The following is a 16,148-nucleotide window of genomic DNA, read 5'->3' as shown; positions in this document are numbered from 1 at the left end:
ATTTACACAGGGACAGGGAAAGACTTCTCTGCTGTGGCACCATTTACTAAGTATTTGCCAGGAGTTTTGCCTAACACGCTCAGTTTTTATTGGGTTTCATAACGTCATGAATCTCTCCTTCTTGCCAAAGCCTTTCTAGGTCTTAAAACACAACCAAAATGTGTTTAATCTGGTCTTGGTTTTTCAAATCAATCTTCTGCTAAAGGGATAGAAGAGATGTGTAGGAGTACCTGAACAGGTTACAGGAACAGCTCAGTATTTTGGGGATTACATTTATTTGCTTTCATGCTCAGAGTTGGATGAGAAGATTGATAGCACTCTCATGTCTGTACTGTAAATATGAAGCTGGAGCCAGGAGCTAAAGGCCAAAAACAACTCTACAATGTGTTTAGAGGTGTTGGAAGGTACCTTTGAACAGAGCCAGGCTAGCTGTTTCCTCCTGTCTCCAGTCTTTACGCTAAGCTAACTGGCTGGTAGCTTCCTGTTTCACCAACATTCATGAAAATGGTTTCAATCTTCTCATCTAATGATGCCTGTACACTCCGTCAGTCCCCTCCCCCCACACCTATCCGACTTCAGTTATGTCTGTGTCTGACAATTTATGTAACTTTCACATCAAACCATCTGACATTCACACCCACCTCATGCCGAGATTGGCCAGTTGTGAGGAGGTGAGAGACAAGTCAGCGTTTGAATTCGTCTCTCTTGTTCTCTTTATGTATTTGAAAGGCAAACTTTTCTGTCACTTTTCATGTGAACAGCCGAGTGCAACTCCGTGAAATATACCTAAGGATGGAGTTTCACTATATTTAAACAATATCGTGTCTCCCCGCTCTGTATCAGGGCTGCATTTTCAGTCTGGCTTCAAGTGTGGCAGTTTGTACCAACTATAAACACTTCTGACTTCCCACAAGGACATTCAAACTACTTCTTTTCTAGCATAACCCAACCCTAACTCCTGGCAAAATGAATAAACACATTTCCCAAAATGTTGAACCATTCCTTCAAGATGTAGTTACACAGAACCATCCCCCAGCTGGCATCCTAACCACTCTTAACCATAACTTGTATTATCATCGAGAAACTGAGTCAGTTTTTGTGAAATGTCCTCCAGCTGTGCCTGTTGCTGCCTGTTCTGCAACTCACTGTAGGCATCACTCTGTCATCTAACCTGGCTTAGAGTGCTGTTTGTTGCAGCTGCACTTTCATTCAGCTTAACCGCCAGAGAGTTTTTGATAACTCCCTTTGACATGTGCATGCTTATTTCTGGAATCGCGTTAATCCCCCTCCCCCCTTCCTCGCTCCTCCGCCCTCCTCCTGCTCCCCAGCTCTGTCTTGGCATATCACTCTCTCGCTGTGGTTGTTTGTAATGATGGTTTGGTGTAGGCCCTGTCCTTGACTGACTGTCTGTGGGTGGGAGCATCTGGAGCGTATAAAGAATGGGTGGAGATGGGTGGATGAGTGGACAAAAGACAAAACACGACCTGACCGCTGCTCAGAATGTTTGCAGGCACTGTGGGAATTTTTTTTTGTGAACGTGCGTGTGTGTGTTTTGGTAACGTGCTGTTACCTGTGAGCTCAATGACTCTATGTACTTTTTGCAGGTGCATTTACTTTGGTGTTAAGGCATATTACACACACACTAACACACTCACACCCCTCAAGCCTACGTTAATATTAACACCTCAGTCCTTTGCTGAGTGTTAGGGGAGGGGGCTCTGTTGCAGGGAAAGTGTGCTGTAAAGTAGCAGACATCTGCCGTCAAAGAGGCGTGACATGAACGACAGCACTACACTTAGCACTGGAAAGTGTTGGTGCATGCATGGCCACACTGAGAGGGAAAAGTGTTGGGCAAAGAGAAATGGATGGAGAGAGCGGAGAGAGAGAGCGAGAGGGTCACTCAGCTGAAGTGAACACTCCAGTGGCAAGAGGGGACAGTCATGAACTAATGCAGGTCACCTCTGCACAACACAAAAGAGCATTTACACCCACACCACACGCAGAAAGAGCGAAAGAAGCACATTCATATGCACAAACGCAATCCCATCACCCTCCTCTCATTCCTGTTTCATAATCCTGCCTTTTCTATTCCATTGTCTCCTCTTTTTCTATTGAAGCTCTCCCCAAACAAACAGCAGGTCTGCCATCAATAATGGAGCAGAGACTATCTCCTTATTTAACGTACAGAGATGCCTACCCTGCTGTCACTTTTTAGATGAATAATACACACATGCAGAGAGGGGGCTGATGAGAGGGACAAGGGACAAGATGGAGGTAGAAAAAAAGTGGAGAAGTTATCGAGTAAAGTGAGTGAAAGACCAGAGTGGAGTAGGAAGACTTGAGAGATCGCCGTGCATTAAAGCAGCACTCAGGTCCAGATTGCAGACTCAGCACTTCTCTAAACTGTCAGGGACAAACTTTGAGTGTCTCGGGCTCCTCAGATGGACCAATAACAGGGATGCCGTAGTGCTCTGTGTACATGAAGGAGCTGTCTGAGAGTTAAATAAAAGGGCTTTTACTGCCAAGTGGAGTCGCCAGCAAACCCCCCCCAACCCCTTTTGTTTGACGCTGTCTCACACACACACAAGATCCACTCATGATGCCTCCGCTCGAGCTAATCCTTGAAAGGTGTGTGTAACGCAGCACTCAACGCGTATCTTAAGATGTCGCGGTGAATTATTCAACATGCTAATGTCACGCAATGAGACATGCATGAAGCCCTTTGAACACCCCTCCATGTAATCCTCATGTACAGGTTTGTCCCAGAAAGATCGGAGGCGACGTGAGGACCTGTGGTCCCCAAGGCCCCCACGACAAGAAGCTAAATAGTAGAAGCATAAATATTAATGTCAAAATAGTTTGCTATATATTATTTATGCATGACTCTGCCCTGAAGCAGAGGGTTAATTGAATTTGGAATGACACATTTGCAGCATTTGTGTGTGTGTGTGTGTGTGTGTGTGTGTTTCTTATCTGATATAAATAGGATGGTGCTTAATGAGGTCAGAATACATATGTGAGCATGTGTGTTTCATGCAGGGCGGTTTTACACTGAGAATGATTATTTATTATTTTGAATGAATAAGATGATTCTTGACAGGAGACAGAACTAATCAATGTGCAAGTTTCCATGTCATCACACACAGCTTGAGTGTTGCGATGTGAAAGAACACAGCACAATATCTGTCCTGCTCCAGCAGCATCATCCAACAAAGCAGGAAAGGTGTGTCACTAATGGAAATTGTCATTCCTCTGAAAGGCTTTAGACTTTGTGGCTTGGTGGATTTAGTCTTCTCCCTGTAGCTGATTTTATCCTGATCGGCTCCGCCAAGCTGTCCAGACATACGTTGCACTAAAAACCACTTATTCTGATGCCTGTGGTTGTATATAATCCTTAGCTGTCACAGTCCATTTGTATTCTTTTCTTGATACAATTCATATCACTCAGAGTCCTGGAGGACTTCCATGGAAAATGTGTGAATTTAGTGAGATTGACATAAAGACAAGCTAGTGGGTGAAAACAGATAGACAGACTGGAGGGGAAGGAGGGGGCATGTAAAAAAAAAGGGGGAAAAATGAGGAGGGAAATAAAGGATTGGAGGACAGATTTGCAGGGTCTCCATCTGTGAGTATAATCCTTTAAAAAAATCTGTTTACTGCGCAGTCAGAGAACAGAGAGGTGGGGGTGATTTATCTCATGAACCACAAATGATGTATCATTTTCTTATTATTGCTCTGATTTATTAAGAAGAGGGTTTCATTTTGTGTATGCACAAGCTTGACTAATAAAAGCTGAGCAATCTCAGTGAGTCACTGATGCTTTGGTGAGACAGGGTACCTTTTGAAATCCTGTCCTCTGTCTGTGATGATTATGTAGATAATATTTTTTCAGTCACTCTTTGTCTGGTTGTCAGAGAGGAAAAGAGAGTCTCCTTTTCTCTGGTGAACGATTGTGTGACATCAAATGGAAACGAGAGGCATAAAAATTGTATGACAACAATGAGGGGAATTATTTATTTGTAAACACGGGCGGATTGCTCCTGCCTCCCCACAATGCTTTGTGTGTCCAAAGGCCTTTAGGTGATTAGTGCGGTGCGTGGCAGAATTAGGTGTTGTGTGTTTTCCTCTATTAACTCCATCTGTGCGAGCATCTGAACCTATAGTCTGATGTTTTTGCCACCTCTGTGCACACAACAAGCTTTGGCCCGTGTTCAATCAGCGGCTCCTCGACAGAACCAAGCGCAGACTCTGCCAGACTGAAGGAACGGCAGCCACCACGGTTTTGGAATACTAATGGAAAATTCAAGGGCTTCAGTTTTGTGTGGGAAGCTGCCATGTGTCAGCATGCAGCACTCAGCATTAAAGTCACTTTGAGAGTGTGATTTCTTCGCCTGCCTGCTTTTTAAAGCACTTAAACCTAAAAGCAAATTATGGGGGAAAACACACCCCAACATAAAAGTCATACACTATTCTCATCTTCTGATTCCAGATCAGTGGAAGTGAGCACCTGCCTGAAACAAAAGAGAAACCAACACTGAACATATCGTCTCCCACAAAACGATGAAGGTTCCCCTTGGACCAAACTATAAGAAGCATCAGCTCGCAAAGTTTCAACACAATGTGACAGAAACTGTTATGGCCTTTTAAAGTTGGGAAATTTGACCTTTACTCACGGTGCCCCATCAGGTCAATCAGTTTAATTTTTTAAACACCAGAACATGGTGCCAAAAAGCATCATCACTCAGAATCTGTTATTAGGTTTGACAGATGCTCACAGCTGGAGCCCTCCCTGATTATACTGCATGGGAGAGAAAATCAAAGGGAAATGTGGACAAATCCTGGACCTGTTCCACCAACAGTAGAGCAGCTTCCAACCACTTGTGGTATTTAACAAAAGCTTAAAAGGCTGTTTGATTGATTGTAAAGGCTCCCTTCAAATATATTACTTAACAAAGTCCATCTTTGTTGAGACATCACAGAACCACACAGCCTGCGGCTTTCAATCCTTCAGTGAATATCTCATGATTACAAATTCTGTCTCACAGTCACTTCTTTTTTTAGTACTCACTCTGTTTTGAGTTTTAATTTATCAGTAGCATTTTTTTTTTACATCTGTACATCTGGTTTGTCCATTTTTCTTATGCCTTGTCTTTGTCTCTGCTCCCCCCCCCCCCAGTGATGCTGCTGGACACAACAGAATCTACCTCAGAGCTGGGCTGGACCACCTATCCAGATACAGGGGTAAGCAAAGAGTGGGCTGTCAATGTGCTTTCCAGCTGCTGGGAGGCCAATCAAATGTGTTAAACACATGTTACACATGGTTACGTTTCAAGTGTTGGGTTGTAATCACATCGTTTGTTGGGCTTGGTAGTAACTCTATGATGGATTAAACACAATAATACATAACACGAGTTTCACAGAAATGGTCCTGTTAGATAACTGATGGTAGAGTTTAGGCATTAAGTTACTACTGATGGTTTTTAGTATAGATCTGTAACTAATGATTATTTTACATTACTGATCAACCTGCTGATTATTTTCTTCTGTAATTGATTCATTATTTGATCTATAATATGTCAAAAAATAGTGAAAAATGTTCCTCACCATTTCCCAGAGCCCAAGGTGTCTCACCAACAGTCAAAAACCCTGTAATGTGAGGCAAGAAAATGCAGCAGTGACATATTTAACCATTAAATGTTTGACATTTTTACTCAAAACATGACTTACATCGATCGTGATTATTTTATTTTTGAATATCAAAATAAGTTCACAGTAAAGGTTTGTGGTGAAAGTTCGGTATAAGATTAGAACTGATTATGTTAATCTATTCGGTTAGTCATGGTGAGAGATCTTGTATATAATTATTATGACAATTTAATTATATACACTCTTCACTCTTCAGTCAGGGAGAAAAAAAGACTTCTAGATGAAGAATAATTATTGTTATAGTTAAAACCCTGGTATGTAGTATTTCTTATCATATTTTACCTTTATAATAAGCTAATGTAGATATAATGGATCTTTAATACATCAGTTTCTGTGCTGGTTGTCAAAAATCACACCAACTTATTTGTCTGTACATCATCAGCTTATTGGCTCACACACATCCAGACTTTTAAAGTCTGTTTAAAATAGAGCTGCTACAATTTTTGCGATGGATTCCTCTTCGTGTTTGCTCTTTCACACATCAAAATCAGACACGAGTGCTGTAGTATCCATTTTGCTTGCTGGCACTTTTTCCAAGGCTGCACTGATTGCAGTGATTTAAATAAACGGCTTCCACAAAACCTTGAATGAGAACTCCGCCAGCGCTGCCATACAGAGGACCACTCAAAGATTCTGAATAAAGTTATAAATGATTACGTTCAGTGATGGGTTAAGGTCAGTGTCATTATCACACAGAACTGCTTGCATCTGATGTTGATTGGTGGGGCCTCTGGCAGGTGGCGCACAGCCTGGGAATTAGTACGGTTTCACCTTGCCTTAAGACAGCCATGAGGGCTTAAATGCCCCTGCATTTTTTTTTTTGTTGGTCTTTACCGTGTATCTTCATCCACGATGAGATCGCACTGATTGAACCATAGATCTCCCATTCTTTAGCTGCCTTTTATTTAAGGATGTCGCGTCGCCTTGAGCACTATAAATATGTGTGTGTGGGGTCACATGTGTGAGCGCATGTGTGTGTGCACTTGCGTGACTGTGCTAGGGTCAACTCCTGGGTCAGTTAAATTCATTCATCTGTGAGCGATTGTGGCTCAGTTCTAATATGGCTCATAATTACACTCATACATTGTCTTCATTGTCATCGTCTTTGAAATAATCAGTCAAACTACATGTGAGAAACTCTAGGACATCACATGTGTTTGTTTCTTGTTCCTGCAGAGGAAATTCCTATGCCAATTACTCCAAACAATATTATTCTCAGTCCCCATCCATACTTGGACAATATGCTTAAACATCTGATGTATAAATTTAGAGCATCATATACTGCACATGAAATGAAAACAAGTCACAACTAGCTACATAAACACTACTTTAGTGCATGTTTTAGTAAATGTGAGCCAAAAATTACAACCCCCCCAATACCAGCAGAACTTCACATGCTGCAGCAGAAAAGGGACCAAATGAAAGTACAGTAATCTCTAACCAACATCTGGCAGGCATGCACACTCACATCGAGCCTTTTATCTCACCTTACACTAAACTTAAGCTTTACGCGCTGTCATTATCGCCGGAGTCGGGCCTCCACCATCGGGTCATAATTGTACATGATGTTGGATTAATTAGGGCCTCATGTATGCTGGGAATCTGTGAACCATGATGGCAGCTGCTAATAAGGGGCCATTCAGTTATGTGTGTGAGGAAGTGAGGGAGTGTGTGTGTGTCTGCGTGAGCAAGTCAGGCATTTACATCTCTCTTTTTTTTTTTCTTTATGGTCCCTGGATGAGAAGTGCTTCTGAGATGGAGATATGCTTATTTGACCCGGGGCATCAAGCTGAGAGAAGTAGAAAGACAGACCAAGAGAGAGGGGGGAAAGAAGGAGGGAGGTTTTGTGTGTTTGAGTGTGTGTGTGTGTGTTCTTTTTTTTTTAACCCTTTCCTCACTTTTCTCTTCACATCCCATTTTTTTCTTTTGCTTGAGGGTCTGTGGATATTCTTTACTGTGCTCTTCCTCCTGCTTCTCCTTGCTCTCTTGCCATCTTTCCATACTTTCAATGTACTGACAAGCGTCTTTCTCTCTGCCTCTCTCTCTCTCTCTCTCTTTTAATCTTTTTTCCCTTTGCCCTTCACAGTCCCAGAGCCACTGGGTCTCTGCCTCGTATTCTTCCTTTTATCCCCCAACTCAATCTCCACTCTACCCCTCATTTCTCCTCAGTCTCAAACCAGCAGAGACTCCCCACTTCTTACAGTAGTCTTTGCTTTTTTTTTTCTTTCCACTCTGTTCCTCCATTGTGTGTGTGTGTGTGCACATGCATATGTCTTGGGGTATATGTGCATGCCTTTCTGTGCTCCTACATGTTTGTTTGTGTGTCCGCAAGTTGTGTCCAAGGCTCTGCCCCTCCCCGCCCTCTGTCGCTGGAGAGATTGCGTGGCGCATTTCGGTTCAAATTAAATCACGAAGATGAGTCGTCGCTATTTTTTTTTTCCACTTTCTCTTCCAACGCTTCGTCCACCCCTCCTCCCCGTTCGGCCCCATTTTTTCTTTCTTTCTTTCTTCCGTCATGAGGGAGGGAGAGAACGGGACAAGGAGAAATAAGAAAGGGAGAGGGGGGGGAGAGGGAGAGGAGGTGAGGTGGGGGTCTGGGTTTGGGGTCAGAAAACAAACGAAAGCTGTGTTTTTTCACAAAGGTACAGAAGCAAACTGCACGCAATACCAGGCGCGCACACACACACACACACACACACACACTCAGATACCAGCGGCTACTCCCTCTCTACCTGAAAGTCTGTTCCTTCTGCCACATGGTCATGCTTTTACTGCTGCCACCTGACTCTGTCACACACAAATACGCATGCACTCTCTGTTTACTATTTCCCCACTTTTCTCTCTTCCCACTCTCCATCTGCATCCCTCCACCCCGCCATGTGCTCTCTGTTGTCTCCCTTTTTCCCAAGTCTGACTGAGAGTGAATCACGGCCTGGGAGAGAGAGGAAACGTGTCCTTTCACTCCATTAGACTGACAGCCCCGAAGACTCTCTATCTGCTCACTGATCTTATCATTATTCCAACTGGACCAAATATGAATGCACTCTCTCATGTGTGATGCTACAAAGATCTTTGTTCGCGCTGGCTGTCAGAACCACACAGAAAAAGAGACATGAGCTTGCAGAGATACACTAACATGCACAAATACAGAAACACACACACATGCCAAATGCACCCTGATACAGTGTCGGGGACCTTTTGTCCTCTTGCTATTGTTGCAGGGAGAATAATGATGATGAGGCCTAATACATAATTCCTCTGTGTTACAACAGAAAAGGCCCTGCTTGTCACTCAGGGCTACACAGGCTTAAAGCAGAGCCTTTTCATCCTTGGAGGCACCGTACTGTATAATTGGTGAAACTAAACCCTGTGCCTACATTTACATTTTGACTCATCTGACAGAGTCTCTTTGAGAGCCGTGTCTCTGTGCTGCTCACTTTTCTCCACCAAGATAAAATTCATGTCCATTTCCATTAGCGCATCCACAAGTACTCAGATTCCTTAAAATATGACAAAACCTGCTCGTTTTATTACACAACAGCTGCCACAAGTCAGACACACAAGTGTCCGCAGCCCATCACATATGACTAATGATACACACGCAAATGCAAAACCAATGCAGAAGCTAAGCCATCTATTATCATACTATGGTAACATAGAAAATTGAAAAATACTGACGTCATATTTTCTCTGTTTCCCCTTTTTGAACCTACATTCTCTCTTACCTCCTGTCATATCTGGCCATGAAAACAGATTTGGTATTATTTTCTGAGAGAATGAAATGTTTGTCTCTGATATTTGTGCTCCCATCCCAGTGAAGGTGAACAGCATTTTGTTTGTGGTGTTCAAAGCCTTGAATAACACATATAAGAAATTCAGTATCAACACATCCTTTCTGAAACCGTGTCCTTGTTGCTCTGGAGACACAGTGAACAGTTTCCTTTAGAGGAATTTTGCAGTGAAGAAATAGTCCCTTTGAAAACCACTGACACTGTGTTCTGTGTATTATCCAGAGTACCCTATACCCTATGTAGTCTATACTGAAATATCTTTGGCTCATTTTCATCCATTTATATAACCAGTCAAATGTCCTTCTTCATCTGACTGGGAAACTAAAAACTAAAAATTGTATTGGTGGATCAGAAGTTCGGCAGCCACTGTATCAGCCCTTTGTAAGACAAAACTTACACTGGTTATACAGTAACACAAGTGTTTAACGTCACTAAATGGATATTTATGTAGCACTAAATTAAAATATGTGGCAGCATACAAACAACTTTATACATAGAGATTTAGGTGCCACTTAAATACATCAAGCAGGTGCCAGGCATTGCTCACAGCTGTGCAGCTAACGGACATAACTTTCGTTAGCTTGCTACATGAGCCCTATAAAGGGGCAATATGAAATACTGATGACATATCTGACCTGTGTGAAAATGTCAATGCTTATTACAGTTTTGTCTACAACACTTGAAATGTGTTATGTTCTAAATGAGAGGCTCAAGTGGTTTAATTAACTGCTGGTTTTATAATCATTGATTAGACCATGGAAAGTCTATCATGGAGAACAAGGACGATGACCTACATCATCGGGGACAGAGTAGAACAACTTTTCACTTGTGGATTCAATATCAGTGTGTGTTTTATGAGAAAGAAAACAATGCTCTGTTATACTTATCTCACAAAGGATGAAGATGTCAAACAACAGTGTGTGATCTTAGTAAACGACAAAGCCCACATGTCAGCAACACTGGCAAGTTGCTCTATATTTGCCTTGTAACATATAAACTATTCTCCAAGATGTAAGAAAGATTCCTCACTGTGAATAATCATTAAACATACCAGGGTTTCAACAGTTTACACGGGCTCTTCTAGAGCTTCCTGCTTACGATCATGTTTCTCTTTTACAATGTTTAATTTATACAAGTTCATAATATTGATTCTGTCTCTCTCAGTGGGATGAGGTCAGTGTCCTGGATGACCGAGGGAAGCTCATACGAACCTTTGAGGTCTGCAATGTCAACCAGAATCCCCGTCAGCAGGACAACTGGTTGGCTACGCCTTTCCTGTACCGCCACTCAGCTCCACGTGTGTTTGTGACGTTGCGTTTCTCAGTGCGTGACTGCGCCAGCCTGCGGTCACCATCACCCACCTGCCGAGAGACGCTCACCCTGTATTTCAAACAGGCCGACTCCCAGAGGGAGCTGAAGAAGACCTGGACAGCTGAGGTGAGGCAGGAGAACAACTCTGGATGTACTGTACTGTGATTCCTGTGTTGAAATGACCACATTGTAGTATGTACATAGTCATCATTCTTTTACTTTAAGTGCTATGTATCTTATTTGGATAGGCTGACATAACTAGAACTTAACAGATCCCCAGGGAGACATTATATCAAGATCAGTAAAGTAAACGAAAAGTTTTAACTTTTCTTCTAGACACAGTCTTAACTACATATTTCCTCTATTAGACACAAATAAGACATTTTCCAGCTTTTTGCAACATAGCCACATCCCAGTTTGAATCCAGAGCATTGCAGTAAAATCCATTTCCATTACCAGTCAAATGTCTTTCTTTATCTGACTGTGAGACTAAAAACTGAAAATTTTATATAGTGGTGAACGCAGAGCATTCAGCCTCAGTGGTTCAAAAGTTTAGCAGCCACTGTATCAGCTTTTTTTCAGATTCAAAGTTACCAATATTATAAAGTATACAGTAACACATTTGTTTAATGTTACTAAATGGATATTTATGTATCACTAAATTAAAATGTGTGGCAGCATTCAAGCTAGTTTTACATAGAGATTTAGGTGCCACTAAATATTTACACCCAATACAGCTGCCAGGCATTGCTAACAGCTGTGTGGCTAACAGACATAACTTGCGTTAGCTTGATCTGACAATTACATTTTTGAAAAAATAAAATATAAAATATAGCCTTAATATTAAACTACAACATGTTATGCTGATAACATCTGACCATATAACAAGTTAGCATCACTTAGCATTAATAAAGTATGTCTCTCTCTAAACTAGTTAATGCTTACTCTGAGAGACATATTTCTCCACATTTGTTGACATATTTTGGGGGGTGGGGGGTTGTCTCAGCATCTTCACAGATATTATTTAACGTGCAGATGAAGAATTAGAAATTTAAAATGTTAAGGCAACTAATCTCTGATTAAGGTTCATCTGGTCTGAATTAAACTGGGATTAATTCCAGTGTTTTTTCCAGCTGTTTTTTGTCACTGCTTGAGGCAAACAACCTTCAAAGAGAATCATTAAACAAAGTAAAATGGAAATTTAATTGTTGTTACGCTAATGTTACACCAAAATAGCAGAACCTCTCATCATCCCATGACAAGGAGTAATTGTATAATCACCCTGATTATTGTTGTGCTTGCCAAGGAAAGCTGCTGAGATTGATGGCCTCCTCAGACCACACTGGTGTGAAGCACATGCTACGGTTTACAAAAAATGTGCCACTGTGCTCTCCAGAAATCTCACATCAGTCCCACTAATTACATCTTAAAGGCATAAAATATATGTCAGTGACCATTTTACACTCATTGCAGGAAATTCTCTGAACCTCATGTCGTCAAAGAGGCTGTATTTTGTACCAGCTGTTTTTTTAAGAGACAGACACTGAATGTCGAAAGATGTTTTATTTATTTATGTGTTTAGCTTTAATTTTATGTTTTGAGTGGGAGATTTTGAATTGCCGAGTCTGAATTGCCAGAGCTACATATGCTGTTACAGTCACGGTGGGAGGGATGCAGTATTTGTGCAGATGAATGCATTTATCCTTAGGGAAGTGAGATGCTTTTTAAAAATGCAAATCAAAGCCTGATGAGGAATCAGAGGAGAATCACAGAAGAGCACAAAGCACTGCAGTGCTGAAAGTCTGGGACTTGAGCACGAACCCCCACTGGGAACTGCACACTGCATATCTAAGTCAACATTTACACTCCTCACTAAACTGCTTCGTATTATACATATGCCTGGGAAGAATTACAGCACAACCTTGAACTTGTCTTTCTTCTTGTCATTTTCCCCATCTTATTTCTGTTTTTTCTTTTGATTTAATGCACTGTACTGTATATTTTCAATCCATTTTCTTCTGTCAACCAACTTATTTGAATGTCCATAATTTTCTATTTGTTTACTTCTTTTTTTTCCTGTCAACCACACTTTCTCTCCATGCTATTTTGTTTTCTCTTGACCATTCATTATCTTTCCCTCCACTGTGTCCTGTCCACTTTGCTCTGTCTTCACTGCAGCCGTCCAACAAAGAGAAGGAAACCAGGGAGGGCTGGGTGAAAATCGACACCATTGCAGCTGACAAGAGTTTCTCCAAGGTGGAGCCCAGTTCACCTCACCAGTACCAGCCAAACAGATACAGCCGAATCAACATCAAGACACGCAGCTTTGCCCCTCTCACACGCAATGGGTTAGTCTCACTGCACTACACTTTGTTGCTCATGTTTTATCAATATCCTCACTCCCAAAAGTCCTAACTGCTCTCCATTGTAACATCTCACCCTTGCTCCAGATTTGTCCTGGCTATTGTCGACAGTGGAGCTTGTGTTTCCCTCATGGGCGTGTCTATCTTTTACCGGCGCTGTCCAGCCACCAGCCAATACTTGGCGTCCTACCCAGCGACTCCTTCAGGGGCAGAGGCGACGGCCTTAGTGCCTGTGAGCGGAACATGCGTCCCCCACAGTAAAGCACAGGGAGGCCCACCCCCTCGCATGCACTGCAATGCTGAAGGCGAGTGGATGGTACCTGTAGGAGGATGTGTCTGCGATGAAGGCTATGAACCGAACGTCAATGGGTCGGCCTGCTTGGGTGAGTCTGAGGAACACTGACAGTGTACTGATCAGGTTCCCAAGGAGATGGATCTTATCATCTGTGCACAATGTTCATTTCATTCGTCATGCACAGTAGCTGTAGTATATCAGCCTTATGTTGATGGTTCAAAGAGTTCTCCAATTTCACATTGTGCTTCCACAATTGAGAGGCTTTGTGATAGACAGATCAAAGAAAACAATGGTTAAAAATTTATCAAAATTGTTGCAGCAGAGGCTGAGATACCCTGACTTTTCCTTCTCATGGGTTAAGATCGAAAAACACTTCACAGAGCGCGAATCACTATCATATTTTAATTTGATCTGCCACGTAAACACCTGCATCTTTCAAACTCCATTTTCCCTTTTTGTATCACAGGCCATTGGCTTAAAGGCTTTTGTCTCCAAGCCCAAACTGAGATCAAACCCAAGTACATCACTAATGCTATTTTCTCAGACAAAACAAAACCACAATCCACCCAGAGCTATAAAAGACATCATATAATTTTTTTCAAAGTCTGACCAGTACTCACTGGGTCTGTTACATAAAAAAATCATATTTGAAGAAACTCAAATTAACATTAACACTTAGATATACACTTAGCCTTAGATATAATCTATGATATCAGTCTATGGTGTTGAATTCAAAATGCTCTCTTAGATTACTTCTCAGATGGTCTGGTGTCATGATTATTTGTTAGCTCAGCTCGCTAGTTTTATCCTAGTTTTATCAGTAGCTAGTTTGCTGATATGGCAACGTGACACTCACTGGATGAATGGATAATGCACTTTGTGAACAACTTTTTGCCTTTCAGTTTTATTATATATTTATAGGTTTATTTCTCCATGTTTGAATAGTATTTCAAATTTCTAATTAAAAAGTGACAGACCTGACACATACCATTACCTCTTAAGTTTGATGAGGAGGACTAATCAGAACTAAAATGTCCAAAAAAAGACGAGTAATTTGTCCACTTTTTGGGCCAATCTTGGCTTCCTGTCAGTTTTCATCTTGGTGTTTTCTTGAGACACGTTGCGTCTGGATCAATACTGAAAGGAGCTGCTGTTGCTCTGATACACAGCTGTGTTTGATGTAAAGGCCAGAGGGAAACAAGGGCAGGCAGGTCGGGTTAGAATGAGAGGAGAAGCAGAGACTGTATTATGTATTTTATCCATGCAGTTCATTGGTCAGGGAGATTGTTGGGCCAGAGATAATTTATTGACTTTTTACTCCTCATGTGGTATTACTGTAATGAAATGGAGGAGAGGAGATACATATATAAAAGTGCACATGGCTGCAAGCCAGACAGATAGTACAAAGGTCAGAAATTGCAAAACTGGTCAAAAGCGTTTGCACTTCTTAAATTGGGTGTAAGTTTGGGGTGGGGGTGCAGAAAAAAAATTGAGAGATGTCCAGACGGACAGGAAGGGATATAGGGAGAAAGCAGGAGGAGGGAAAGAGGAAGAGAGTGAGAGAGCCGTGGTGAGAGGGATATGACACATTTAGGTCATGGCGATGTAATGGCCACTCGTCTGTGAACAAGTGACAGAAACCGCAGGGGGAGAGAGGGGGAGTGGAGGGAAAATAGGGAGAGATGTAGGGAGAGTGAAAGATAGGAGGATGCAAGTTAATGACTTAAAGAACTGAGCAGGCAAAAAAAAATTCTGAGGGGCGTGAAGGGGAAAGAGTGGATGGTTGCGTGAGTCTTTTTGTGTGAATGTGTGAGTATCTTGCTGTGATGTTGATTTGTGCTTTTCACTCTGTCCACATATGTCTGAGGACTGTGAGCGCCAGAGTTACAGTAAAACTCTGCAGTCTACCAGGAATTTCAATGGCCATAATTGCTCAGCTTCCTCGCATGGGGGCCCTCAAAGTCTTAACTAACTCCAGCACAATTAATCCTCCAATTCTGCCAAGTCAGCTGTGAAATGTGTTCATGCTCTTTTGCTTTACATCTGCACTCGGCCTGCCACTTGTGTTTGTCTGCAGTTGATTGATATTTACTGACAAATCACCCCTTGAAAATTGCTCAGCTGCCGGAGCAAAGGCTTGCACTGACTGTCTATGAATGATCTAACACGTTGCTGCCCACGCTGCTCCAGCTTTTTGTTCAAGCTCTCATTTGATTATGTTTTGTTGATCACTTCACTGACTAATGATGTGGATTGGCATCATTACATTGTTGTCCTCCCTGGCTCCCTGGGAATGTTGAGAAAAGAAGCAGATGGTTAACTGGCGATGCAGTCGTCAAGGATTATTAACAGTAGCCGATCCTTGTTCTCACCAGAAAGTGGAGCACCAAACTTTCTTCAGTGTTAGAAGCTGTATGTTTAGTTTGTTTGAATTAAGCAGCAAGGACATTTAATAATAGCACAGAGTGAGCAAATGATAGGTCGTACTGCACTGAACTTATGTATTAGTCGGAAGCTATAATTAAAGACACAGCAGGCTGCAAAATATACTTTGAACAAGTCTGAGAAGGGAGACTTTAAGAGTTAAGTGACATTTAGTTCCACTTGCTGCAAATGTGTCATCATAACCCACATGCATTTAATTTAATACATTACTGCCCACTGCCCTTTGAGGATGAATTA

General features: G+C 41.9%; 1 protein-coding gene across 2 annotated transcripts in view; it reads left to right on the top strand.

Annotated features, from left to right (window-relative positions):
* Nucleotides 1-16,148, top strand: part of ephb6 (eph receptor B6) — a 33,659-nt gene that overhangs the window by 3,830 nt on the left and 13,681 nt on the right. For both annotated transcript variants that reach the window (XM_018682691.2, XM_018682692.2), the window contains exons 2-5: nucleotides 5,177-5,241; nucleotides 10,662-10,934; nucleotides 12,987-13,156; nucleotides 13,259-13,554. In XM_018682691.2, coding sequence (XP_018538207.1) covers nucleotides 5,177-5,241; nucleotides 10,662-10,934; nucleotides 12,987-13,156; nucleotides 13,259-13,554 — 804 coding nt within the window. The remainder of the gene's footprint in view (nucleotides 1-5,176; nucleotides 5,242-10,661; nucleotides 10,935-12,986; nucleotides 13,157-13,258; nucleotides 13,555-16,148) is intronic.

Source organism: Lates calcarifer, linkage group LG15 (genome assembly GCF_001640805.2).
Source record: "Lates calcarifer isolate ASB-BC8 linkage group LG15, TLL_Latcal_v3, whole genome shotgun sequence".
NCBI classification, from domain to species: Eukaryota; Metazoa; Chordata; class Actinopteri; family Centropomidae; genus Lates; species Lates calcarifer.
The sequence above is the reverse complement of the archived record's forward strand: the minus strand, read 5'-3'. Positions and strand labels throughout refer to the sequence as shown.